This window comes from Protopterus annectens, chromosome 3.part1 (genome assembly GCF_019279795.1).
Source record: "Protopterus annectens isolate FY-2018-M chromosome 3.part1, PAN1.0, whole genome shotgun sequence".
In the NCBI taxonomy this organism is placed as follows: domain Eukaryota; kingdom Metazoa; phylum Chordata; order Ceratodontiformes; family Protopteridae; genus Protopterus; species Protopterus annectens.
Window position 1 is genome coordinate 1,007,345,038 of NC_056732.1, and position 27,594 is coordinate 1,007,372,631.

Here is a 27,594-nt window from a genome sequence, read left to right on the forward strand (position 1 = left end):
AGTAGCAATACCCTCAGATTCTTCTTGCTTGTACCTGTTATTGTGGTGAATGTGTCATTTGAACCTTGCCTAAAAAAGGCACTATAGGGGTGGCTTGAGCCTTAGCCAGTATCCGGAACACCAGGGGTGACAGGTGCAGGCCATCTCTGGCAAAGCATCGTGGTTTGTGGATCATGTCATCCGAGGCAGACAGATACTGGATCCCCTTAGAATGACACCAGAAGCTTAGCCAATTGTTGAAGTTGGGGTTGGTACCGGGACATACCCAGTGGGTTGTAAGGTATGACTTGAGTTTATTTTTAAATAGAGAAGTAGAAGAAAGAGATGTGAGTGCACAAGGAAGTAGGTTCCAGTTTTTTTCCCACAGTGTTAGAGAAAAAGGATTCTCCTGCTTTATTGTTCGTTTTTTTGGGTAGTTATGAGTAGTTTGTTTGCAGAGCGCAGGTTTGGTAGATTTTTATATGGGCTGATTAGACTTGTGAGAATTGGTGTATTGCCTGGATAATACAGTATTTTATGGGAAATAACCAGTTGGTGAAAAAGAATTTGATTTTGCAATTCTAGCCAACCCAGTTGATTAAGATTTAGGCAGTGGTGGGTTCTAAATGGGGAGCTGGTAGCAAATCTGACTATATTGTTGTAAGAGATTGCCAGCTTGTTGAGGTTGCTTTTAGATAGGTTTGTATGTATAGGAGAGGCATAAAAGAGTGTTGAGATTAGCTGGGTGTGGGCAGTGGTAGTTCTGGCATTGTGAGTAAGAAAGGGTTGAATAATATAGAGAGAGACAAGTTTTCGGTTAACTGATTTTATTGTGGTATTGATGTGAGTATCATAGTTGAGGTTATGGTCGATAGTCACTCCTAAGAGTTTAATGCTTTGGAGAAGAACTGAACAAAATAAGCACTGTGATCAAAGAACAAACAGTAGCTCAGACAAAGACAACAGTGAAGCAGAAAATTTATGAGAACACTGGGATGCCTGTTCCCTCAGAGTGCCCAAAGAAGATGCTAAAGACTGATCCGATGCTAGCAGTGATTATAGTCTGTACATCAAACACTTCCCTACATGACACTTCTGCAGCTGCTAATAAAAGATAAGACATTGAAGAATGCTTTGTGGATAAATATAAGGATGAACTTAGTCAGCATATCTTGTATCCTGGAAATATCATCGACCATTTACCTACCAAAAAGTACTTCACTGATGAAGCTTATGACAGGATCCATGCCCAGTTTACACACCACAATAAAATTCGAGAACTATACATAATGGCTGAAAACTTGGGCAAGAATGAGAAGGAAGACTTCTATAACACTATACTAGAAGAACTGCCATACATTGTCAATGAGTTGAAAAAAACACTTGCAAAATGATGACCTTACAATTTACATTGAAACCATCATAAATGGACTGAGAATGATATTTGTTGCTGCTTTGCTTCACAGAAGTAGAGTGTTTTCTTGGAGTAACTTTGACTGTTCAACTAAAGTTAATGCAAAAGGTGCTGTTTACAATGACTAGAACTCTAGAGAATATGTAAAGGGGCAGTGTATGCAGGAAAATGTGGTACTTCTACTTTTGGTAAGGCAACATTAGGTGCATTCTATTCAGCGACTTTCATCCTGTTCAATGTACTCTATGAGAAGTTACACCAAAGTATTGCAGAAAGTAGTGGGGTGGGTTTGGCATAATGGTTAAGGACTTCACCTCATAGAAGCACTCTACAAGATTTGATTCTGACCTCAAATTATCAGCTTGGCTTAAAATGGCCCTTCAGTACAGCTAGCCTTGTATTTGGGTGTATATTATGTTACCGAATCGTTAAAAGTTCGAACATCATATGGTCAAACCCATATGCTCAACACTTTTAACAGTTTGAATGTTTCACCGGAGATCTCCGTACAGTACAGAATGGGAAGATTTCCCTTTCCTGCACTATAGTGAGATCTCAGAGTTGGTATATTTAAAGGGCAGGGGGTGTGGGCGGTGCAGGTGTTCATCAAACTGTAAGGTAGGTTTTTTCTGTTTATTTTTATTTTTTAACTTTCGAACTGTTAAAATTTTGATCATATGGATTTGACCATATGACATTCGAACTTTTAATGATTCGACAACATAATATACACCCTAGTATTCACCTATGAACCTATTGGAAAAGAGCAGGCTGTAGAAGTATTCTAGAGGGAACAACTTGGCCCTCTATCCATACCTTTTCAGAGCACAACAAGCTGGAAGTCTTTTCTAAATCCAGAGCAGTCTTCACTAGGATCATTCTCTAGGGGCTTCTGGACCCTTATCCTTTCTCCTCCTAAGTTTGGTAGGCTTTGGGAATCTACTTATATGCCAATAGGGAATGTGTTTGTTGAACACAGTACAGTTGTAGAAGTCCTGCTTACCTGTAATAGTAGATGTTCATAGAAGACACTGCCTTATTGGCAGTAACCATCCATCATCCCCATTTTTGGATATACATAGTTGAGTGTTGAAGGTGCCCTTGAGTTATGCTGAGCAGCTGTTTTTGTTGTGTGCATCTGTTTTTTGGTTTGGAGCAGTAGATGTTTGCAAGATTGTGTTTTGATCTTCTGTTCCTTCGGGACCCTAGAAAATTGAGAGAGTCATGTCTGTGGGTCTGAAAGACGGTCCTTGTAGTCTCAGGTGATTGGTCCATCACACCCACAGACAGGTAGTAGGAGGAACTCTGAGCTTTGGTAGACTGCCAGAGGTAGGGTAGCCGGACACTACTACCCATGTGCCAGTAAAGCAGCGTGTTCTACTGACATCCACTGTTACAGGTAAGTAGGACCTACACAATTATACTTTGTGTGTATGTGGAAAAGGAAACTGAGCAAGCTTGGTACATGTTATACTGGAGTGTCAGTTATATGATTTTTGGAAATTTTTGCCTGTCCAGGATATTAAGAAGTTTATTCAGGAGAAAAAGTATTTCCTGTAATGTTTAATGTCAGTAGTCATTTTCAGTTCATTAGGTAGCAAAGAAAGTGCATAACATGTTTTGAAATGTATTTGAATAAGAAAAAATTACTCTTAAACATCATCCAAAAGCGGATAGAGGAATTAGTTTTAAGCAAGCCCTAAAAACATAGATTGTGCATTTCTAATATATGTAACAGGGAACTTATTGCACTGTTAAGTATTAAAAGTTGATAATTAGAAAAAAAAGAAACTTAAACTGGATGATAAGTTCAAGTGCAAATTGTCACTATATGCAAGTGTTTGTAAAGTGCTGTTATTTAATTTATTATTGTATAATTGTACAGCCAAAGGTTGAAGCAGTAAAGTTTATCTGAGTGCAACAGCAGGGCAAGGGCACATGTTTGAAGATGGTGATTTGATTGCCTATGGATAAACTTTTGGATTTCATGTTGGATAATGTTATTTGTCTGGACTGTGATGTATTTTCTGCCATTTTTTTTGTGTTGGAGCCACTTGGTACTTCTGAACTTTTACTGTTGGATTTACATCTGCCAAATCAAACCATCGGTGTTGGGAGTGCACTGTGTGGTTTTTGGTTCACCATTGAGCTGCTGACTTTTTGCAACTTGTTACAGTTGGCTACATTTTTTTCCTTTAGGAATGTTGGATTTTCTACATTGTTTTATTGTAATTTTTATAACATTTGAACATTGTGCCATCCTCTGGTCATTGGGGAGAAGGGGAGCCAAGTTTGGTTTGCGCAATCTTTGTTGTGGAGATATGACCAAGTGAATGCATTGTCCCTTATTTGAGCTGTGTACTGGTCTGGGTCATGAATTTCCATTTTGAATTTTTTTCTGGATGCTCTACTGAGATGTTGACATCCTGCCAGCTTTTATCCAGGTTTGCATGCCATTAAGAATGTTCTCTCCTGTGTGGTTTCTGTAGTTATGGATTTCTTGTTCACTTTAAACTATTTTGCTTGTAGTATTTAGAGGACATTCTCCAGTATGGACTCATTTTGTGACCTTTGCTTGTCAACTTAGTGAAAATTCCATTGCAAATTGTTTTGCTAGCATTTTTAATGTTGTGTTTAAAGTACATACTTTTTAAGTAACTATCTGATGTTCATCGTGCATACAGCTGCAGTAATCACATATGGGTTCTCTGCCGTCAGGCGGTCCCTCGGTCGGCCGAATTCCAAAGTCTAGGTCCGGCGTCGGTTGTTGTCGCTTTCTTTCCTGACGTCAGTGCGACAAGGGTATTTAAGACTCAGCCGACGCCATATTCTTCAGTCTTTTTTGCCACACGGTGCCCGAAGCAGAAGCAGTTCGCAAGTGCCGGTCGGCCAGCTCCTGAATTTACGAAAAATTGGAAACCGAAGTCTTCTTTAAAGCTAAGTACCCCGTTGGGGAAACTTTTCTTGCCTCAGACCGATGTCAGACAAAGTTAACAATTGTATTTCTTGTGGGAAGCAAATACCGTCGCTTTTGCGCTACTTTCAATAAACGCACTATTAAGTGTCGGGCGGAGTTCGCCCAACATTATTTTGGTAAAGCCTTTGATTATAAAATGTCGTCGGAGACTCCAACTACCGTTTTGTCCAAAAAACGCAAGGACAAGGACCGACACGCGAGGTCCACGCTCTCAACCGACACCACGCCTAAACCGGCTGCACGTGGTCCGGTTCTCAGTGAGATGCCTATGCAGTCCCTGACTACCGACGACACTTCCTTGGCGGTGTCTTCTGTACTCGAGACCGCAGGTACCTCGGCCCTTACTCAGACTACAACCACCGAAGCCACGGTGAGTGTTGAGCCTCCTAATGTGGACAGGTCCACTTCCACCCAGGGTGTCTTTAGACCCTCATCTTCCTTTTCCATTAAGGCCTTCACTAAGTCCAAATCAGCCATGCATCCCAAGAGGCCTGTTGCTCAGGGCCCATCCCCAGGCCCCATGCCTAAAAAGCAGATGCTTAAAATGGCTGAGGATTTAATTACTCTTATCAGGGGTTCCCAACCCCCTCCAGACAAGATACCCAGAGTGGAGGAAGATTCTCCCTCTTCTGAACAGGGTTCCATTTTTTCAGAACATTCTGATGTAGAGGAACACTCGTACTCCCCTTATGAAGATTCTGATGCAGAACAGTCCATTCCTTCTGTATCTCCCCCAGAGGATTTTTCCTTTGGGGAAACCTTGCACACCCTGAGGGAACACTTCCATTGGGAAGGCCAAGGCTTTTCTGATTCCAAGAAAAGGCTTAGGGAATTTCTTTTGTTACCTCAACACAGACCTCTGGCTATACCTCCTGTCTTGGACATACTTGATGATGTTTACTCGGAGGCTTGTCTTAATCTGGATTCCCTGCCTCCTGCCCCAGTCAAACCTGATAGGTACTACAGAGTTCCTAACTCTCATCAATTCCTTTTCAAAAGCCGTAATGCTGATCCTGAAACCATTTCTCAAGGCCCCAAGGGAATGAAGGCCTCTACTGCCAAGAATCCACTACCTTCCGAAAGAGAATCTAGATCCTTAGAAAGGTGGGGAAAAAAGGTATACACCTCGGCCACCCTAGCCATGAGGGCCTTAAATTGTCAGTTCCATATGCTTAAATATCAGCAGTTTCTGTTATCACAATTAAGAAATAAAATGTCTCAACCTGAACAACCAGATTTAAAGGAATTGCAGGATATGATGCATAGTGCAGAACAAGTGGGTAAACACACCTTACAATGTGGCTATGATGCCTTAGAGGCCTCAAGTAGAGCTGCTGTTACAGGATCAGTCATTCGTAGACATGCCTGGCTTAGTGAACAAAGCTTGCCTGATCATGTTAAAGCTAAACTACTAGATGCTCCTTTACAAAAGGATGTACTATTTGGTTCTAATGCTGAGGAGATACTATGGAAAATGAAAGAAAAAGCTAAATCTATGCAAACTGTCAAGGCTTTTCTATAGGTACAACCACCTCGTTTTAGCAGAAATTGGCCTTCTAAAAACTGGTCCTTTCCAGCCTCGGACAAGCCCCAAAGAGGTAGATACAGACGTACAAGGGGCAGAGGACAATCTCAAGGATCATATAGAGGCAGACAATGGCAAACTCCAGCACCAAGAGGTGGCGAAGACAGTACACAACAATACAGAAAACAAACCCAATGACTTCCTCCTTTTCATGCCAAGCAAGTCTCAGCTGGCAGCTTCCTTGGGAGGAAAGCTGGCATTATTTACAAGAAATTGGCATATTATCACAACAGACAAATGGATCCTGGACATTATAAACAGAGGCTACAGATTTCATTTTCACACTCTTCCAAAAATGAGAGGCATGCCAAACCTGCCACACAATCAAAGGGCAGAGGCACAAATACAAATTTCAAAACTCATGGACATGAAAGCTATTCAAGAGGTACCTGCTCACGAACAAGGTCAAGGTTTTTATTCCAGACTATTTCTGGTACCAAGGAAAGGAACCGACTGGAGACCCATTTTGGACTTATCCATCCTAAATACATTTCTACTCGTTCCAAAATTCAAGATGCTCACATTACAGCAGCTTCTTCCCATGCTGGTCAAGGAGTTTTGGCTGGTAACATTGGACCTCAAGGAGGCATACATGCATGTCCCAATCAGACAAAGCTGCAGAAGATACCTCAGATTTCTTGCAGGTTCAATCCACTATCAATTCTCTGCATTGCCCTTTGGCTTATCTACTGCGCCCAGAGTATTCACAAAATGCCTGGCATCAGTAATTGCCTTCTGCAGACTTCAAGGGATACAAATTTACCCTTATTTGGACAACTGCCTGATCCAAGCGGACAGCAAGCACATACTTCTGGAACATCTGGCTTATGCAACACGGTTACTGAATTCTCTGGGATACACAATCAACAAAGAGAAATCCAGGCTAACACCATCTCAGAAAATAACTTTCCTGGGTGCCAACTTGGACACAAACACCTAGATGGCCTACCTTACGCCAGAAAAACAGGGGCAACTAACTCAGTACTTCAAAATACTAGCAAATTGCACCAGGCTTACTGCAAGGAAAATCCTGCAGGCTCTGGGCTTCATGGCATCTTGCATTCTTTTAATCCCATGTGCAAAGTTGCATATGAGAAAACTTCAATGGTACCTAAAAAACCTATGGTCTCAACACGGCCACAATTTGGAAACAATAATACCAATAATTCCATGTTTGCAAAAGGAATTTCTATGGTGGGCCCAAGCATGTCAAACAAACACAGGGCTCCCATTCTGCAAGCCTCAAGCAAATCAAGTCATCACAACAGATGCCTCAGATTACGCCTGAGGGGCGCACATGACAGACAGGTGCATTCAAGGCAAATGGTCCCAAAAGGAAAAGCACCTTCACATCAATCAAAAAGAAATGCTAGCAGTGATAAATGCAATTACAGCATTCAAGGACTTCCTGCATCCAGGGCAATTATTGATAAGAACAGACAACACCACAGTTATGTGGTACATAAACAAACAAGGAGGAACACATTCATACCCCCTGTGCAGACTAGCCATGACACTTTGGAACTTGGCTCTGGGGTGGCAAATAGAACTTCAAGCACAGTACTTGCCAGGTTTGGAAAATACGCTGGCAGACAATCTAAGCAGAAATATGACAGACCCACATGAATGGAAGTTGCATCCTCAGGTGTTTACAAAGATAATCCAAGTGTGGGGGAGGCCAGACATAGATCTCTTCGCCTCCCACAGAAATCATCAATTGGAGAAGTTTTGTTCAAGGACTTTTCATCCAAAGGCCTGGAGAGTGGACGCCCTTTCATTCAGTTGGACAGCATGGACAGTGTACGCTTTCCCACCTCTGCCTCTTCTGCCCAAGGTGCTCTTGAAAGCAAGAGCAGACAGATCGAAGATGATACTGATTGCTCCAGACTGGCCAAGACAGCACTGGTACCCACTCCTGAGGAGCCTAACACATACTCCTCCATGGCCTCTACCTCTAATGCCTCTTCTGCTGACTCAGCACAGCTACAAAACTCTTCACAGTCAGCTGAAAACACTCAATCTCGCTGCATGGAAAATTCCTTAACACCACAACAGACCCTACTCCCCAAAGAAGTGCAGGACGTCATTCTGGAGGCCAGAAGGCCATCTACTAGAAAGGCTTACTCCGCAAAATGGAAACGGTTTTGCGCTTGGAATGAGAAAAAAGGCCAGGACCCTAAAAAACTGAATTTGCCTCAGGTATTACAGTATCTAGCTGAGCTGCTGAACAGTGGACTTTCATTTTCCTCCATAAAGATCCATGCCTCAGCCATTTCTGCAGAATTCAACACAGATCCACCGTTATTCTCTCACCCACTTTTAAGACAGTTCCTCAGAGGGGCTAAGAATATAAGACCACCAAGGAAACAACCAGTGCCAGCCTGGGATCTTAATTACATTTTAGAAAAATTAACATTGCCTCCCTTTGAACCAGCTGCCTCAACAGATTTGCAATATTTGTCCTGGAAGACAGCTTTCCTTCTGGCCATTACCTCAGCTCGTAGGGTTTCGGAACTACAAGCCCTCATGGCTGTGCAGCCCTTTCTCATCTTCCATCAGGACAGGGTTTCCCTTTGAACCAACCCGTCATTTATGCCTAAAGTGGTATCCAGGGTAGCTTTAAATCAAGCCATACACTTACCTACCTTTTACTCCAATCCTCAAAACAAAGGGGAAAGGCTGCTACATTCCTTAGATATCCATAGACAACTACGTTATTATTTGGACAAAACAAAGCCTTTCAGGAAATCAGAACAACTTTTTGTGTCATATGCTGTAGGAGCTCAAGGGAAGCCTGTTTCCAAACAGACAATTTCAAAATGGATAGGCCACTGCATACGATTTTGTTACTCCTATCATGGGAAATCTGTCCCTACAGGCATCAGATCCCACTCCACCAGGGCCACAGCTACCTCTACAGCCTTCCTCAGAGGAGTTCCTACCAAAGATATTTTGGAGGCAGCCACTTGGAGTTCTGTGCATACCTTCACAAAACACTACCACCTGCCCTTATATTCCAAAACTAGAGCAGGTTTTGCCACTGCTGTGCTGCAGGGCATTCTGGCACATCCCAGTTCCACCTAGTGCCTACCACCCTGTGCGTAGCTTTGGGATTCTACCCATATGTGATTACTGCAGCTGTATGCACGATGAACATAATACAGTTTTGTACCTACCATAAATGTAGATGTTCAAGTGCTAATACAGCTGCAGTACAGGTTTCCCTCCCTCCTTCCCCTCTTGGTAAAGGACTAGTGGCTAACACCTCCTCATACAACCTAATTTGGGTTATCCTCCTATGGTGTATTTGCTTACAACTACTGTTTTTTGATTACATTGCATTGCTTGAATATATATATATATATATATAATTTATGTATTGCCTTCCTTCTGGGGGCACCTGACATCTGGGGCAAGAAAGACTGAAGAATATGGCGTCGGCTGTGTCTTAAATACCCCTGTCGCACTGACGTCAGGAAAGAAAGCGACAACAGCCGACGCCGGACCTAGACTTTGGAATTCGGCCGACCGAGGGACCGCCTGACGGCAGAGAACCCATATGTGATTACTGTAGCTGTATTAGCACTCGAACATCTACATTTATGGTAGGTACAAAACTGTACTTTATTTGTCTTCAATTTCATAGTATAAATTCTGCTTGATACTGCATTATGTGCTTAGAAAGTGAGGATTGTAATAAATTTGAAACTGAGTTGGTATGAGTGCATTTGGTTTAATCAGGAAGTTCTTTTGGTTCACTTTGTACAGGCACCACTTTCAACTCACAAGTGTTGCCATTTTGTCTCCTCTTAAATTAGATTCTGTACAAGCTGCTACCCTTTGGAAGCACTGTTAGAAAAGAACCTTTATGTATTCCCCTACCTGCTGTTCATCTTGGGGCCGTCTTGTAGTGTCCATTGCTTGGGCGTTGTCTTAGCTGCAGGCTCTTGGGGCCGTCTTGTAGTGTCCGTTGCTTGGATGTTGTCTTAGCTGCAGACTCTTGGCAGTTTTGAGGACATTTCACATTTTTTTTTATGTAAAAGGCTGTATTCTTGACTACAACTCAGGGCAACTCAAGTTTGGTTACCTGATGGGACATCTTTTAGAGTTGGTATGTGGAAGAGAAAAATGACCAGGCTTAGTCTGCTCACTAATGTTGAGGTATGATCTCTGTAGTTGAATTCCGCATTGAAGACAGGAGATTGCACAGAGGATGCTGTGTACAATGGGGACAGAGCAGTTGGTTACATCATATGGCAGCATGAATGTGCATCTCATGGGCCCACAGCATACCTAAGCTCTTGAATACCATAGGCATGATTAAGAGTTGGTGGGGGTAATGCAAAGGCTGATCCTAACTCTGTCACCCCAGGAACAAATGGGTTGTAGGGCTCTCATCCTGGTGATTGAATGGGTTCATTGTGACTGGAAGAATGGGTTCAGGATTCAGCAAAGGGCCACCCCCCCCCCCCAAAAAAAAAAAAAAAAAAAAAGGAAACAGTCCTCTTTGGTTCTGACTTGGAATATTGCTTTCACTGGGGCAGATATATGCAGTCTCCATTGTCGTTCTTTCCCATGAAGGGCCGAGAAAGACATAGCTGCTTGTATATGATCATAGTGTAGATTGCCGGTTCAGACCATCCTGTGCCTTTTGGGCTGTATAGCAGCCATGCCTTTCACAATTATATTTATATCTCTGAAGAAGTGGGCTTTGCAGTAGACCTCATGATATCACTGGTTACAATGCCCTCATGTCTTCATTAACTTTGACAAACCTTTTTTCTTGTGCTGGAGCATGGGTGATAGTTTTTACTAACTTCATTGTGACCTGCCCTACCTGCAACAGAACCCTGTTACTTTCAGATAGTAAACACTTTATCCACTGGTTCTTAGCTCCACTGTGGCTCTGGAAAAAAATTCCCTCAAGATAGTTCCTCGGTTGAAGCTATAACACCATTCTTTGCACAAAAATCTCTGGGGGAAGTGTTTATACCAGCACATTTTCTGCTCATGTTAGAGACGAGCATGATGTGATGTGTGAACAAATAGGAAGGCACATGCTCTTAGATAAATTGCGGTTCTGGTATTGGGCAATAGAATGAGCATCTTCTTTACAGCTGTTCATGACCCAGGAAGTAAATTTTCTGAATGGCTCGCTGAGCTGTAGCTGTAGTCCTGTTGTGGTATTGGGGATTCAGGCATCTTTTCTGGTTGTGTTCTTCTGAGAATATGGCACCATGTAGATTAGCCTATTTGTCACTTAAGACCATGCAGTCTGCTTCCTTTCCTCTTTGATTCAGCAGGAAAGGCAGGTGGAATTGATGGATGGATATGCTTTTTTTTCCATGACAGGGAAAATTCCTGTTGGCATTTCCTCTGCTCTTTCTAATTTAGTGCTCCAGAAGAAAGTTCTCAGCTTGTCCACTTACTTCCAAGACCACTCCTCTGCAACCCACTACTCTGCAAAAGAGATGCCAAGGACTTCAGGATTCATGGCAGCTACCATGTCTATGCTCCCCCTGGCCAGGCTCCACAAGTGAAAAATCCAGTGGTATATGAAGTTGATGTGCTCCCAGTATTGCCACCCCTAGGACGTCCTGACCCCCCCCCATATCAAGAAGGAGCTTATGTGATGAAGAGGACATGTCACCCGCAGCCCAGGATTACCTCTCACACCCCACCTCCTCTTCTTCAACAAGTTCCAACAGATGCCTTGAAAGAGGCATCGTGGGCTTGGACAGGATCACACAGAGTGCAGGAGAAATGGCAGACACAGTTATTTATTTATTCCAGTTTGGTGACTGGGGAGGTCCACTGGGCTCGAGAGCCCATTTTCAGTGGAGGCCCGGGGAGAAAAGCTCCACAATACAAAATTACATTACATAGAGAATTACAAGAAAAATATTTGCATTGCAATCAACAGGTAGTATAACAATCAACAGGTAGTATTACAGTCAAAACAGGTATCATTCAGTAAAGACAGCAAAACTATTACAAATTTTTCAAGAGAAAGACAGGCATACAGCATAATGGCTGGATGTTACTGTTTAGTTACATTTATAAGCTAAGTATGTGAGAAAAATTAGGAAGGTATGAAGGTTAGCCAGGTGAGGAAGAGGAGCAGAGCTTAGGAGGTATGAGTTGAAGAGTGCAGCTACATTTCCTGTGAAGAAACAGGTAAGAATGAAGTTGTTATTTGAAGGTGTGTGGATTGTCACAGGTCCTCAGAGTAGAGGGCAGGGCATTCTATTTTTCTGGCTAGGGAAAAGGAGAATAGAAGCTGATCAGTTGGGCGCTTGGGTTTTTGGACGATTATAAGGTTTTGGTGAGTAGATCTAAGGGGTCTAAGGGGGGTTATATGGTTGTAGTATATTAGATAATGCAGGGCAGCTAGTAGGTTGGAATAAAAATTTGTGGGCTGTGACGATTTGGAGGAAGTCAAGTTGATTAGGGAGTTCAAGCCAATTTAAAGAGTGTAAGGAGGTGCAGTGATGGGAGGAGGATTTTGCCTTGGTAGCGAATCTGGAGATTTTGTTGTAGCATACTTCAAGTTTGGAGTTGAGGGTGGAAGATAGATTGGTAAGCAGAGGACCGCCATACAAAAGAGAGGGGAGGAGATAGGTAGTGGCCAAAGTTTGTCTGGTGGAGGGAGTGAGGAAGTGGTTGTTTCTGTAGAGTAGGCCGAGTTTTATGTGGGTTTTCCTGATGTTAAGTTGGATGTGAGTATTGAATTTTAAGTGTTCGTTGATGGTGACCCCAGGAGTTTGGCAGAGGGAAACGACTTTGATAATGGAATTGCTAAGGCTAGTAATTTGAAGTGAGTTTTTATCAATAGGAGTGGATTTTGAGGGAGTGAATAGAAGAATCTTAGTTTTGTTAGTGTTTAGTGAGAGGTGGTTTTGGTGCATCCAGTTTTCAGTAGTTGAGAAGGCAGTTTGAGTTAGAGACTGAAGATCAGATAGGTTAGAGGCGCAGCAGATCAAAGTGGAATCGTCTGCGTATTGGACAATTTTGGTATTGGGTGTGGCTTTGTAGAAATCGTTAATAAAGATGTTAAATAGCAAAGGGCCTAGTATGGAACCTTGGGGTACCCCTGTAGGGGTGGGGAGGAGGCCTGGTCCCATTTGACAGCTTAGGACCTGTCAGAAAGATAGCTGGAGAACCAGGAAAGAGTTTTTTGGGAGATGTAGAGATTCGATAGATAATTTAATAGATGGGTGTGGGAGATGGTATCGAAAGCTTTAGATAAGTTTAGTAGAACATCTGAAACTATGTTACCAGAGTCTCGAGCTAGATTGACAGAATGCAAGGAGGACAGAAGGGCTGTGTTGGTACTGTGTCCAGGATGGAAGCCGTGTTGGGTAGGAGAGAGTAGCTGGTGTTCAGTAAGGAATGGCATGAGCTGCAAGTGTATGCATTTTTCAAGAAGTTTAGAGACTGGTGAGAGGATGGCTATAGGGTAGAAATTGGAAACATTACAGTTTTTACCACCCTTGTGGAGTGGTAGAATAAATCCAGAACGCCATAGTATGGGTACATAGGACTCAAGTAGTGATCTATTTATCAGGATGCTGATAGGGAGAGCAGTACCGTCTGAGGCAATTTTTAAGGAGGAAAGAATGTTGTCGGGGGCATTGGTGCAAAGTTTAAGTTTGGAGAGAAGGTTTTTCATAAGGTAGGTGGATACAGGTTTAAGTTTAAAATTAGGGGGTATAGAAGAGGAGGAAGCTCGAGCAGAGGGGGGTGGAGTGTTATTGTTGGGGAAGGTCTTGATTAGATCAGCAATAGAAGAGGTGAAGAAAGTGTTGAATAGTTTGACGATTTCTTGTTCATATTTACTAGTATCAGGACATGGGTTGTTTTTTGTACCAGGCTTGAGGAGGGAATTAATAGAGCTCCAGACTTGCTTGGGGTTTTTTGCATGATTTATTTGGAGTTTGATGTAGTAGGATTTTTTATCTTTAATTACTTGTTTTTTAGCTTAGTTTCACAGCTGTTTGTATTTAAGTAACAATACAGGCTGTTTATGTTGGAGATAGCTTTTCCAGGTTTTGTCTCTTTGTAGCATAATTTTTTTGGTTTCTTTGGTAAGTGAAAGAACACATCAGCCTGAAAGAAATAAGAGCTCTTCTACAAGCTTTTCAGATTTTTGCCCACCTTTGGAGACTAGGACCACTCCACGTGTTTACAGACAACACCATAGTCTTGTGGTACATAAAATAGCAGGGAGGCACCAAGTCTTACCAGTTTTGCAGGTGAAAATCCTGGGATTTGGCAATGCAAATGAACAGCATGCTCACAGCCACATACATCCCATCTTAGAATGATGTACTAGTAGACTGCTTAAGTTTCTCCCTGGAGGACCCCCACAAGTGGTCCTTGAGCAGAGAGGTCTTCTACAAAATATACGTCAGTAGGGCATTCCTTAGATAGACCTCTTTGCTTCCTGAAGCAATCATCAGCTCCCCCAGTTCTGTACGACAGATGCCTTGTATTTCCAGTGAACAAGGATGTTCCTCATTGCCTTCATTCCTCTGCCTCTCCTTCCAAAATTCTTCACAAGGCATAAAAGGAGACATCCAAGCTCTTACTACTGCCTGCTTTTTGGCTGAGGCAATATTGGATGTTCTTCACGTTTCACTGTTACAGTCATCACTTGTAGGTTATCCCTGCTGGGTAACCCTCGGCCAGCCCAAGTACCAGAGTAAAAGATTTCCCTCCTTCATCGGCTGCAGGTTGCCTGAGACTGACATCAGGTCGCCAGTGATATAAAGAGAGGCAGCTGACGGCATTACACCAGCCTTTCTTGCCATGGAGCCTGAAGCAGAAGCAGTTTGCAAGTGCATCAGTTGCCTATTGCCAGAGTGAGGGAGAATACTATTAAAGCCCTATTGGGGATCCTTTTTCTTGCACTTAACCGATGTCTGAAAAAGAAATAACTGTCTCCATTATGGAAAACAAATACCACACTGAGACTTTCATAATCTGTGTGTAACGTGCCTAGGCCCAGACCACGAAGTCCCCAGTTGTCGATTCTGTTCCTTATTTAGTGCTAGGACCATCCATAGGAGAGCTGATTTTGTAGCTAGGCATTTCAGGGAGGTTAGTTACTCATGTGAAATGGCGTCCATCGGTCAGTCGACTGCCGAAATTCCCCAAAAGAGAAAAGATAAGGAGAGAGACAGATTTCAAAAGGTTAGACCCACAGACAACACAAATCAGAAGTCAGCCAGCTTACCTTCCACTAGTTCAGCTGAACTCAGTGAGGCACATTCACAGCCCCTTTCAACAGCTGTAGAGCCTACCTAGAGTCTACTGAGACCCTTCTGGAGTCTGGTACACCGCTGGTTCAGGCTCCTTCATCTGTTTTGACAGTCGCCAGTACCTCGGTTGGGTCCGGAGCCGCTTTGCAGGCACTGCCTTCAGAGGAGGCTTTTCGGATGACTGATGCCAGGCCTAGACCGTTTGCCACACCACCAGCAAAAAACACTAGATCCTTCGAATCTCTGAGGCCTAAGAGCAAAGCCACTCCTAGAAGAGCCCCTTCCTCCATGCCCAGTCACCAGTTTCCTCCCACCCAACCTGCCCAGTCTCAACAGTTACTCAGAATGGCTGAAGATTTAATTACCCTCATCAGGGGAAACCAGCGACCCCAGCCAAAAGAATAAGGGATCATTCACCTGAAGTGCTTTCAGAGTCACAGTCTGAGGACTCTGAATTTCTAGACTCAGACACTGAGCAACAGTCCCCTGACAGCCTTTGAGAATTCAGATGCTGAGGAATCCATTCCTTCAGTCCCCCCCCGGACCTCTCTTTCGGGGAAACCTTAAATTCACTTAGGGAGCATTTCCATTGGGAGGCCCAGGACTACCCCAGTCAAAGAAGAGGCTCAGGAAGTTCCTGGACTTACCTCAACACAAGTCCTTAGCCATTCCACTCATCCTGGATGTGGTGGAAGACACCTTCCTGGAGTCTGGTATCACCTCTGATGCTCTACCTCCTGCACCCAGGAAACCTGACAGATACTACAGGATACCTGACTCCTACAGGTATCTGTTTAAGAAACCTGCGGCTGACCCAGAAATCATTACCCAGGGTCCCAAAGGGGCTAGGACCAGTTCCTCCAAAATCCCAATATCCTGTGACAAGGAGAACAGAGCCTTGGATTGATGGGGCAAAAAGGTCTATACTTCGGCTACCTTAGCTATTAGAGCCCTCAGATGCCAATTTCACATGCTCAAATTTCAACAAAACATGCTGGAATTAATAAATCAAAAAATTTTCACTTTACCAGAGAACTAGGAGATTTGATCCACTCCAGCTCTCAAGTAGCAAAGTATTCCCTGCACTCTGGATTTGATGCTCTAGAAGCTTCTAGCAGAGCTGCAGTTTCAGGATCAGTCATCAGAAGGCATGCATGGCTGATAGAGCAGCCTTTGCCTGACCAGGTCAAATCTAAACTTTTGGACACCCCCTTGGATAGGGAACTGCTGTTCGGCCCAAAAGCAGAGAAAGTCAAAAAAAAGGAAGGCAAGGCTAAGTCTATGCAGACAGTCAAAGACTTCCTGCACATACAGCCTCCCAGCTTCAGTACGAACTTTCCAACAAAACACTAGTCTTTTCCTGGCCAACCCAAAGCTGTGCCTAGGAGAGAGTGCAGAGATAGGCACTCCAGACAGCAGCAGCAAAGTCAGCAAAGGCCCAGGCAGTGCCCCTCTACCACGCCTAGGCAAGTGAGTTCTAAATCCACTCCTGACTCCAAGTACCGACAGTGACTCCTTCTCTCCCCTCTGCCCCTCCATTCCCCCACCAGCCTAGGAGGAAGGCTGTCCCTATTCTTAGACAGGTGTCAAACTATCACAAAAGATCAGTGGGTACTAGACATCATTTCAAAGGGGTAAAGACTGACTTTCAAAGAAAGCCCAAGATTTTCAGGATTCCCAGACTTAACTGCAAACCAAAGAGCAGAGGCTATCTGCCAAATTCAAAAAAACTGTGCTCAGGAATCAGTGGGACCAATGCCAGAGGAACAAGCAGGAAACAGTTTCTACTCAAGGCTGTTCCTGGTGCCCAGAAAACAGGGCATCTGGCACCCTATTCTAGACTACCCACATTAAATCTGTCCCTCCAAGTGCCAAAATTCAAAATACTGACCCTTCAAAACCTATTACCTATATTAGCTCTAGACACCTGGCTAGTGACCCTAGATCTCAAAGACGCCTACCTTCATATCCCCGTCAGGGAATCCTGCAGGAGTTTCCTACATTTTAGAGCAGGCGGAGAGCACTTTCAGGTCTCTGCTCTGCCCTTTGGCTTATCTACTGCTCCCAATCTTCACCATGTGCCTTGCTCTGTCATTGCCTTTTGCAGACAGCAAAACATCCAGTTTTACCCCTAGCTGGATGAGTGCCTCATTCAACCAGACAACAAGGAAAGACTCCTGCAAGACCTTTCCTTTGTCCAAACTCTCCTGACCTCTTTGGGATTCAGCATCAACAAGAAAAAATCCCATTTCCAGCCCACAAGACAAATAACCTTCCTAGGAGCCTTCCAGGACACATCTTTCCAAAGAGCATTCCTCTCTGCAGAGAAGCAGCGCTTTCTCCCACTCTACTTTTCTCAGCTAGCATGCAAGACACATCTCACAGCAAGGAAGTTCCTGCAAGTGCTTGGGTACATGGCTTCCTGCATCCTTCTGTTACCTTTAGCCAGGCTCCACAAGAGAAAACTACAGTGGTATCTCAAGAACCTATGGAGCCAACATACACAGTCACTGGAACACCAGCTGCTTCTGATCCCCTGCTTAAGGAAGGAATTTCTATGGTGGGCAGAAGCTTGTACCCAGAACAATGTCTACCCTTCACCACCATTCTCCAAGGCCAGACAATCCCCAGCGATGCCTCAGACACAGCCTAGGCTGCTCATCTAGGAGATGTGCCCTCAGGGCACCTGGGATTAGGGAGACTTTACCCTCCACATCAACATGAAGGAATTGTTGGTGGTACACAGAGCTGTAATAGCATTCAGGAGCCACCTCAGGCCAGGAGTTCTCCTGATCAAGACCGACAACACCACAGTCATGTGGTGCATCAACAAACAGGGGGAACACAGTCATACCCCTTGTGCCATCTAGCTATGCTTATCTGGCAGACAGCTTCAATGATGGATCTGCATCTGATAGCCCAATACATTCCAGGGGAGCACAACACCCTGGCAGACCACCTCAGCAGGAGTGTACTGAACCCACACGAGTGGCAGCTACAACAGGGACACCTTCCTCTACATCATACACCTCTGGGGAATTACCAGAGATAGACCTCTTTGCTGCAATTCAAAACAGACAGCTAAACAGGTTCTGCTCCAGGGAATTCCATCCATGAGCATGAAAGGTGGATGGTCTCCCCTTTCACTGGGGCAACCTATTTGTGTACGCTTACTGTCCCTTACCACTGACTCCCAGGTTACTTCTAAAGATCAGGGAGGAAGGGCCAAAAGATCAGGGAGGAAGGGCCAAGGTCTATACTCATTGCCCAAAACTGGCCCAGACAGCACTGATACCCCTTACTTCTCAGCCTAACCAAGGAGTCACCCATCAGCCTACCTCTCACAGAAAAGCTGCTAACCCAAGAAAAAGGGTCAGTAGTGCACCTAAATCTTCACACAGTCAGCCATGCTTATAACCCAGAGGCAAATAACAGGCCATTACTGAGCAAACAGCTCATGGATATGATTAAAGAGGCCAGAAGTCCCAGTACCAGAAATTTATATTCTTTAAAATGGAAAAGATTCACTGCATGTTGCCAAAATAAGGGTGAAAACAGCACTCATGCCTCTCTCACCTTGGTTCTGGACTACCTAGCTGAGCTCATGCAAAAGGGATTGCCTTACTCCTTTATCAAAATCCATGCCTCAGCTGTCTCTGCTCATTCTCCAATAGAGCAACCTCTATTCTCCTATCCCTTGTTAAAACAATTCCTTAGAGGGGTATCACCTCCTAGGAGGCCACCTACCCCAGCATGGGATTTGAACTTTGTCCTCAAAAATTTGACCTTACCCCCTTTTGAACCAGCTGCCTCAGCAGAAGTAAAGCACCTTTCTTGGAGGACTGCCTTCTTGCTGGCCATAACCTCAGCCAGAAGAGTATCAGAGCTACAGACTCTCATGACCATTGAACCTTTCATTATTTTGCATCCAGACAGGGTATCTCTTAGGATAAACCCCTCCTTTATGCCTAAGGTGATATCTGATGTGGCCCTTAATCAGGCATCCATCTCCCTACCTTCTTTCCAAACCCACAATATGGGGGGGGGGATTCTCCATACTTTAGATGTGCACAGTCAGCTTACCTACTACCTAGACAGAACCAAGTCTATCAGAAAGACTGACCAAATGCTGGTCAGCTTCGCCCCTGGGGCAGAGGGGAAACCTATAGCCAAACAAACCATTTCCAAATGGATATCACACTGCATCCATTTCTGCTACTCTTTTCATGGAAAGATACCTCCCAAATCAGTCAGAACCCATTCTTCCAGGGCAGCATCAACTTCACTGCCTTCTTCAGAGGTGTCCCTACCAGGGACATTTTAGAAGCTGCCACTTGGACATCTGTCCACACCTTCACAAAACACAACCAGCTGGCTACTTTCTCCAAATCTAGAGCAGGCTTTGCTTCAGCAGTCCTGCAGGTCATTGTAGCTTCCATTTAAAGCAATAAAAGTCTATTCTCCAGCTCCTTCACTGCACTCCTACCACCCTACCTTTCAGCTTTGGGTATTTTCCCACAAGTGATGACTGCAGCAGTGAAACACAAAGAACATAGTACAGTTGTGTACACTTACCATAAATGTAGATGTTCGAGTGTATTCACTGTTGCAGTCCTGTTTCCCTCCCACCTTTCCCCCTTTCTCTTCTCCATCTTTCTTATGGTCTTACCCAGGTTGGCCTTCTTCAGGTCTTCTTGGAAGTGGTTGGGGGCGAGAAAAACTGATGTAATGGCATTGGCTGCCTCTCTTTATAGCACTGGTGACCTGATGTCAGTCTCAGGAGACCTGCAGCTGATGCAGGAGGGAAATCCTTTACTCTGGTATTCGGGCCGGCCTTGGGCTATCCAGTAGAGGTAACCCACAAGTGATGACTGCAACAGTGAATACACTTGAACATCTGCATTTATGGTAAGTGTACACAACTGTACTTTCTGTCTTCCCCAGCCCAGGGCCACGGTGACCACGGATGCTAGGGTGGGGGTCATTAACAGGGAAAGACCGTCCAAGGCACCTGGTCCCCCCTGGAGGCCAATTTGCACATAAATGTCCTGGAATTGAGGGCAGTTCTCTTAGCGTTGCAAGCATTCCACACATTCCTTCCTTCCGGGACCATTGCAATTCAGTCGGACAGCATGTCAGTCATCTGGTATATCAACAGACAATGCAGAACCAGGTCTTACCCCCTGTGTCAGGAAGCCATGAGAATTTGGCATTGGGCGATAGCTTCCAACTTCTTTCTCAAAGCAACACACATTCCTGGGAGTTCCAATCTTATTGCAGACAATCTGAGCAGGAACATTTTGCTATTTCAATTGGCAAAAGGAAATTACTGGAGTCCTCTACAGGTACAGCTAGACCTGATTACTCAACAAAAAGAATTGCTGCTCCACCCAAATCTCCCATCCCTCAGCATAACCCTAAGGATGCTAGGATTTTAATACCTCAACAATATATTTTATCTGAAGAGGAGATGCAAGTCCTACAACAGAGTAGGAAACGTACTACCATAAAATCTTATAAGGCTATGTGGAAAAGGTTTTCCCTGTAGTGCTACAAACATAGTTAAGATCCACTCTTAGCAAATGTCCCTACAGTGCTGCATTACATCTGCAAGCTTCTTCAGTCAGGCTAGGCATACTCTTTCATAAAAGCTCATTTGTCTTGCATCCCTGTTAGCCCTCCGCTTATGGCTAGGCTGGAGGTCAGGCTTTTCCTCAGGGGAGTTCTGCATCTTAACCAACCTCTCCTTTTTTTTGGGGGGGGTCTTAATTTTGTGCTAGAAAAGCTTACTCTGCCTCCCTTTCAACCAACCTTTTCCACTTCTCTAAAATTCTGTACTTGAGAAACTATCTTCCTCTTGCCCTCACCTCTGCCAAGAAGGGCATTGCTCCCTTTTCTCATTTTTAACAGGGACAGAGTTAACCCATCCTTCATGACTAAGGTAGTGAATGACCTGGACAAAACTAAATCCTTCAGAAAGACTTTGACCCCTAAGCTGAGACAGCCAGTCTCCAAATAAACTACTGCAGTCTGGATTTCAAAGGCCATTTATTTCTAGTACTCACATCGTGGTGCCTTCCTTCTGTAAAGTACATTCTATTAGGACAGTCACTTCCTCAGGAGCTTTCCACAAAGGAACAGATTCCAGGTCTATCTCTGAGACAGCCACTTGGTCCTCTATATGCACCTTTATCAAGCAATTCAAATTTGATGCTTTCTCCAGGACCAGAACAGTCTTTGCTAGGTCAGTCTTGTCCAGACTGCTGGACAACTGTTCTCATTAGCCAATGACCCTTCCTTCCTCCTCCTGCTCTGGGAATCATCCATATGGATGGGAAATGGGAAATTCACCCCGGGGATCACTTCTGTGGCTCTGCTCGACAGGGGCACAGGAAAATAATTTTCTTGTGTGGTGAAAGCCAGGGTACATTTTTTGGCTAGGCTTGTATGGGACATAGGGCCGATAGCCTAGTACCTACCTATGAACCTATATATCAGAAATACTACAACAGTAATTTCAGTCAGGACATAGTATAGTTGTGTAAGAACTTGCCATAACAATAGATGTCTTACTGCTCACTGATGCAGTATTCCATCCCACTCTCCATACCCTCTTTTCTCACTCACTCCCACTTCCGGTTGTCTCTCCCTCTTTCCCTTAGCCATTGCTGTTACATGGGTAAGGGGAAAATTTCTTGCCAATTCTAGCTACACCCCCGCTAGCTGACCAGGCTCCTCACAGTAGTCTTCATGCTGCTGATTTGGAAGTAGTTTGAAGATAGATGCATGTACACCATTCTTGATACCCTTCACATATGAGCTTAGGTTATGCATCAGACATATGACCTAGGGAAGATAAAGCTTTGGTACCCCAGCCAGCCGACAGCAGTGACAACCCACATGTCAAAAATACTGCAACAGTGATCGGTAGGACACCTATCTTTCCTACACTGAATTGTTGTAATTAAAGAAAATGTATGTAATGTATAATGTTTGGAAATGAAAAAAAAATATATGGTTTGTCTTCTGTTTTATGAATGTGTACCTATGTCTTGTGACAATTTAATAAAGGTGTTTAAAAAAATGTTCCTTGACTGAAAAACTTAAATCTCTGCTGTACTGCTTCATGCAGCTCCTTTTATGCAGTGGTAATTATCAATTAATATGTTGTTCTATATCCGACTATTATAAGGAGTTATTGAGGATAGGAGGTAGATGTGAGTGGCTGACACAGGCTCACCCAGCTTAACCATACCTAGTTTTTCTGTAAGCTTGCCCTTCTTGGACATTTAGGTCCATTTTTCCTTGAATTTACATATTGCTTCAAGTAAAGCTGCATCCAGGCACATTTAGAGATTTGTTAGTAGGCATTTTTTATAAATAAATAAAATGATACTAGAATCACAACTATATCTCTTTGCCATTTATAATTGAATCCACAGGGTTTTTGTTATTCAGTAAACAGATGACAGAAATATGCCTGACTTTCATGATGTTGAAGTGCATCTTGTACATTTTCAGCTGCACTTTTATGAGGCTTACTTTCTATCCATTTAGTTAATACAGTTGTGTGTTGAAGTGAATGTTAATGGCCATGTCTTTTACCCATATGCATTATATTTTTTTAATTACAGATGTAGCAAGTGAAAAGCAACGTAGGCTGTTATATAACATGGAAATGGAACAAATGGCTAAAACTGCAAAAGCACTCATGGAGGCAGTGAGCCATGTGCAAGCATCCTTTACCAGTGCAACACACTTGGAACATGTTAGGCCAATGTTTAAGGTAATTTGTTTTGGGAAAATTACTAGTTGTGCTTGTTATTTAGTCACTGTAAAGTGTATCAGTGTTCCAGCAGTATACTGTATCAAATGGAGATAAAAAAGAATGATCTGAAGTTGTTGTTTTCATTTGGTCTTCAGGACTTGGATCTGGGACGGATCTGACCCAGCCACATTTTTCCAGCATCAAATCTGAGCTCCAAGCTCCTCCCCTACCCATAATGCCTGTCTCCTTCCTCCCCTTAGATCTCGTGTGCCGTGTGTATCGCTCGCATTGTTGTCCATGCTCCAGGCTTTTTTGTGTAAGTGAATTTCTGCTTTAATTCTAAATTTTCAATCCTGTATCTTCCATTCCATTATTTTTCTTTCCACTATCACTCACGCTCAGGCGTCTAATTGTAAAAAAAAAAAAAACAACAAAAAAAAAAGATTCCCGTTCACCTCTCTATCACTTGTTAGAGTAAGTGTGTGTGTGAGTTTGATGGGCTCTCTCCATTTTCAATGGCTGAGACACCCAAACCAGGGTTCAGAAAGTTCACAGAGTGTGGCCGCAAGTTTTCCCCGTGAATGACCACACACACTGCATAGTTTGCTTAGGGGTCCAGCACCTCGATTCTTCCTGTTCAATCTGCGTGGGGTTCAGTCTCTGCGCATTGATTGACAGGAGGAATAAGCTGATTCTTAAGGGCCTCCTCCCACTGCGGAGGCCCAAGCTTCTTCTGCTGCTCCTGCTGCTTACTCTGCCTTGCCCTGTGGGACTCAACTTCTCACCAACAGGACCGGGGATGGTGAGAAGTGCAAACACAAGGACCAGGATAGGCTGATGAAGCGGTCTCCTGACCGCTCTTCCTCGGCCGAGCTGCCGGCGAACTCTCATCCAGCTCCTATCTCTGGCTCTCCCAGGCTCCGCTCACCTTGCTACTCCCCAGAGTTGGAGGTGTTTCAGATCCATTCCCCAGTGTCAGCTTCCCCTCACCGCCTGTCTAGGCCGGTGTCGGTGGCCTCTTTCACTAGCTCCACCCGTAGCCTCTCTGAAGCCAAGGTGGACAGGATGATGCAGAGATTCGTCCGCACTCAGATTCAAGTCTTGCCTACCCCCTCCAAGGTTAGGGGCATTCAGTCTGCCACTCGGAGTCTCGGCACCTGGAGGTTTGGCCTTGGCCCCCCCCCCCTTTACTCAGAGGATTATGGACCCGGTCACGTCCCAGCTCCAGGGGTCCGTTCTCCTTCTGCTTTCAACATGGTGGAGAGAGTCCTCTCGGTTCCATTGAGACCCTTGATGCTTTCTTCTTCGAAGTCTGTCCTGGCTCCCTCTTTGTCTGGTTCAGATTCTCTGATCCTTGCCCCTCAGGGACAGCCTGCCACCTCTCTGCCTCAGGGAGTTCCCCCACAGGAACAGCTTGTTGATTTTTCAGTCCTCCCCAGAGACTGCCCCTGAGGAGGTTCATCGAAAGCACACATGTAAAAGGAGACACTTAGACTCCATGCCGGAGTCTCCCATGGAGGACACAGACTTGGAGGAAGGGGAGAGTTCCCTCCGATCAACCCTAGCATGGAGATCCTTCATCAGCATGGGGGCTGGTCTGCCTAAAAACCCAATCCTGATGAGTCGGTGTTCCTGGAGGCGTTTGGTGCAGGACCCTCTACATCCTGGGTGTCATGTCCCATGGATCCCCTGGTGGATCTTATTGCATCTTGGGCATGGAAGGAGCCCGACTTGGTGGAGTCCATCCCCAGATACCCTGACAAGATCTTCAGTGCTTCTCAGATAAGCCACACTGTCTAAGGGATCCCTTGTCAATGCCATGTTGGTGGTGGCAGCAGCCACCAAGAAAGAGCTAGCACAGGAGAGCTGCATGGTCCATCCACTGGACCGGGAGTCTAGGACCATGGACCGTTTTGGGAAGCAGGTTTATGCTTCAGCAACATTCTCAGAACGTGCACTCTACATGTCACATGTCATCAGGCTCCAGTGAGACCTGGTTAAGGAGATGGCTGGATCTGCCCCAAGGTCCATGTCGGCGGAGGAAAAGAAGTTTTTTTCCACTTGGATTTCCACCCTCACCTCTATCACCACTACCTCTATGTGGCTCCTATCTCATGGTACTGAAGGCGCCGATAGAGCATCCGGAGCAAGCGTTGCCATCAAGCATTACACCTGACTCTGACTTTGTACCTTTTTGGAGCCCTTTAAGGCATCTTTTATGAGCACCCCATACAATAGTTCCACTCGTTTTGGGAAGACTGTACATCTCCAGAGCGAGAAAGATGGGAAGACCTTGTCTGTCATATGAATCCTCTTCTTAACTCCTCAGCAAACTTTTTCCAGGAATCAACAAGAGGCAAAGAAGATGTGGTTCCAGACATCTCAGGGTTATTCCCAGGATGCTCAGGACTCGCCTTCCCTTGAGACAGAGGTGGATTTGACAGATGCTGCCCTTTTGCCAGAGGGGGTCCAAGGAACCACGGGTCTCAGGATTCCATTCCTGACAGGTCCGCACAAGGGCCCTGAAGGGATGCCTGGCTGCTTGTCTATGGAGGCAGTCGGTAGTCAACTCTCGCTATACCTAACAGCCTGGGAGTCTATAACAGATGATCATTGGGTGTTGCGAATCATATCCACAGAATATTCAGTTCCCTTCACTCAAACAGCTCCTGGACGTCCCACCCATGCAAAGGGAGGATGCAGCACTGGAAATTTCCAAGCTGCTCGAAAAACGAGTCATCCAGCCTGTCCCTCCAGACCAGTCCAGATTAGGCATCTATTCCAGGTTCTTTTTAGTGCCAAAGAAATTGGGGTACTTAAGACCAATTCTGGGTCATTCTACCCTGAATCTGTCCATTGCCAAGATGAAATTCTGGGTGGTCACACTCCAGTCTGTCCTGCCCTTCCTGCAGGAGAACGACTGGATGTGCTCGATAGACCTTCAAGACACGTACTATCACATCAAAATTGACAGACACTCTTGGAGGTTTCTGCACTTCTGGCTGGGGACCAATCATTAGCAGTTCAGAGTGCTACCCTTTGGTCTCACCACAGCCCCAGAATGTTCACCAATGTGATGGCAGTGGTAGCAGCTCAACTGCGGCTACAGGGCTTCCAGGTCTTCCCCTACCTGGATGATTGGCTCCTTTCCGCTCCCTCCAGGCATCGACTCTGGCAAGCCAGAGATTTCCTTATCCAGACAACCCACCAGTTGGGCATCACCATAAATCTCAGCAAATCCCTGTTAGAACCAGTTCAACTTCTGGATTTCATTGGAGCTTGGTTAGACACCATTCAGACCAAGGTTTTTCTGACGCCAGACTTCGGTCCCTCAAACATCATGTCTTGTGTGTCCTTCAGGCTCAGTCTCCCCCAGTGGAATTTGTCTTATGGGCATTGGGGTCCATGCAGGCCACAATCACCCTCGTACCCACAGCTCAGTTACACGAGTGCTCCAGTGGACTCTAGTGGTCCACTGGTCATTTCTACATCTATCATTGTTCTATCCTGTTCATCTATCTTGAGCCTGCAGGGATTCTTTGTTCTAGTGGATTCAATCCTTGGACCTTCTTTGCAGTTGTCCATTTATTCTTCCCTCCCCACTGACCATGGACACCTCCCTACTCAGGTGGGGGGAATTGCTTGGGAAGGACAGTCCGAGGCACGTGGTTTTCCCTGGAGACCCAGTTGCATATCAGTGTCCTGTAAACGAGGAGGTGCTATTGCCATTGCAAGCTGTTCATGCCCATCTTCCCCTAGCGATGATTGCCATCCAGACAGACAACATGCCGGTAGTCTGGTACATCAACAAACAGGGGCATACCAGGTCTTATCCCCTTTGTCGTGAAGCCATGAGATTGTGGGAGTAAGGAATCTCCACCGACCATTTTCTGGTGGCAGCGCACATTCCTGGGAGGTCCAACATTCTAGTGGACAGGCTCAGCAGGTCTATCTCGATGCCTTACCAGTGGTCTCTAAATCGTTCAGTAGCAAAACAGATCTTTCTAAAGTGGGGTCAGCCTTGCTGCGATCTCTTCACCTCTCCTTCCAATGTAAAATGCAGCGAGTTCTTCACACTGAACCCCCCCCCTCTGGGGGAGCCCCCCCGGAGATGCTCTGGTTCATGCTCATCCCTCTAGTCTTCTCTGTGCTTATCCTTCACTTCCCCTGATTCCAAAGCTCATTCAGAAAGCACAACGACAGGGGAGTTCAGTCATTCTCATTGCCCTTGATGGCCTTGCCAAGTATGGTTCCCTTCTCTGTGATCTCATGTCATGTGTCTTCCCTGCATGTTAGATCCGGTTCCGGTTCTGATTTCACATCCTTTAGCTACTCCGCATCCAGATCTGACCAGTCTGAAGCTCACTGCTTGGCTGCTCCAGTTCCCATGATAGTTAGGACTCCTGGACTATCTTCTCCGGTTAAGAAAATTTTGGTAGCTGTTCATAAATCTTCCAGTGGAAAGGTTTATTCGAGCAAGTGGAAATGTTTTTCGATTTGGGCATCTCATTGTGACTTGGATCCTTTCACTGCCCCAGTTCCTGCTATTTTAGAGTTTCTGGCAGGTATTTTTCAACAGGGTGTCAGCTTTTCTACTGTTAACGTTCA

General features: G+C 44.8%; 1 protein-coding gene across 2 annotated transcripts in view; it reads left to right on the top strand.

Moving 5' to 3' along the window:
- Positions 1-27,594, top strand: part of ARFGEF1 (ADP ribosylation factor guanine nucleotide exchange factor 1) — a 4,299,619-nt gene that overhangs the window by 2,156,338 nt on the left and 2,115,687 nt on the right. For both annotated transcript variants that reach the window (XM_044067163.1, XR_006364243.1), the window contains exon 19: positions 22,853-23,004. In XM_044067163.1, the coding sequence (XP_043923098.1) occupies positions 22,853-23,004 (152 nt within the window). The remainder of the gene's footprint in view (positions 1-22,852; positions 23,005-27,594) is intronic.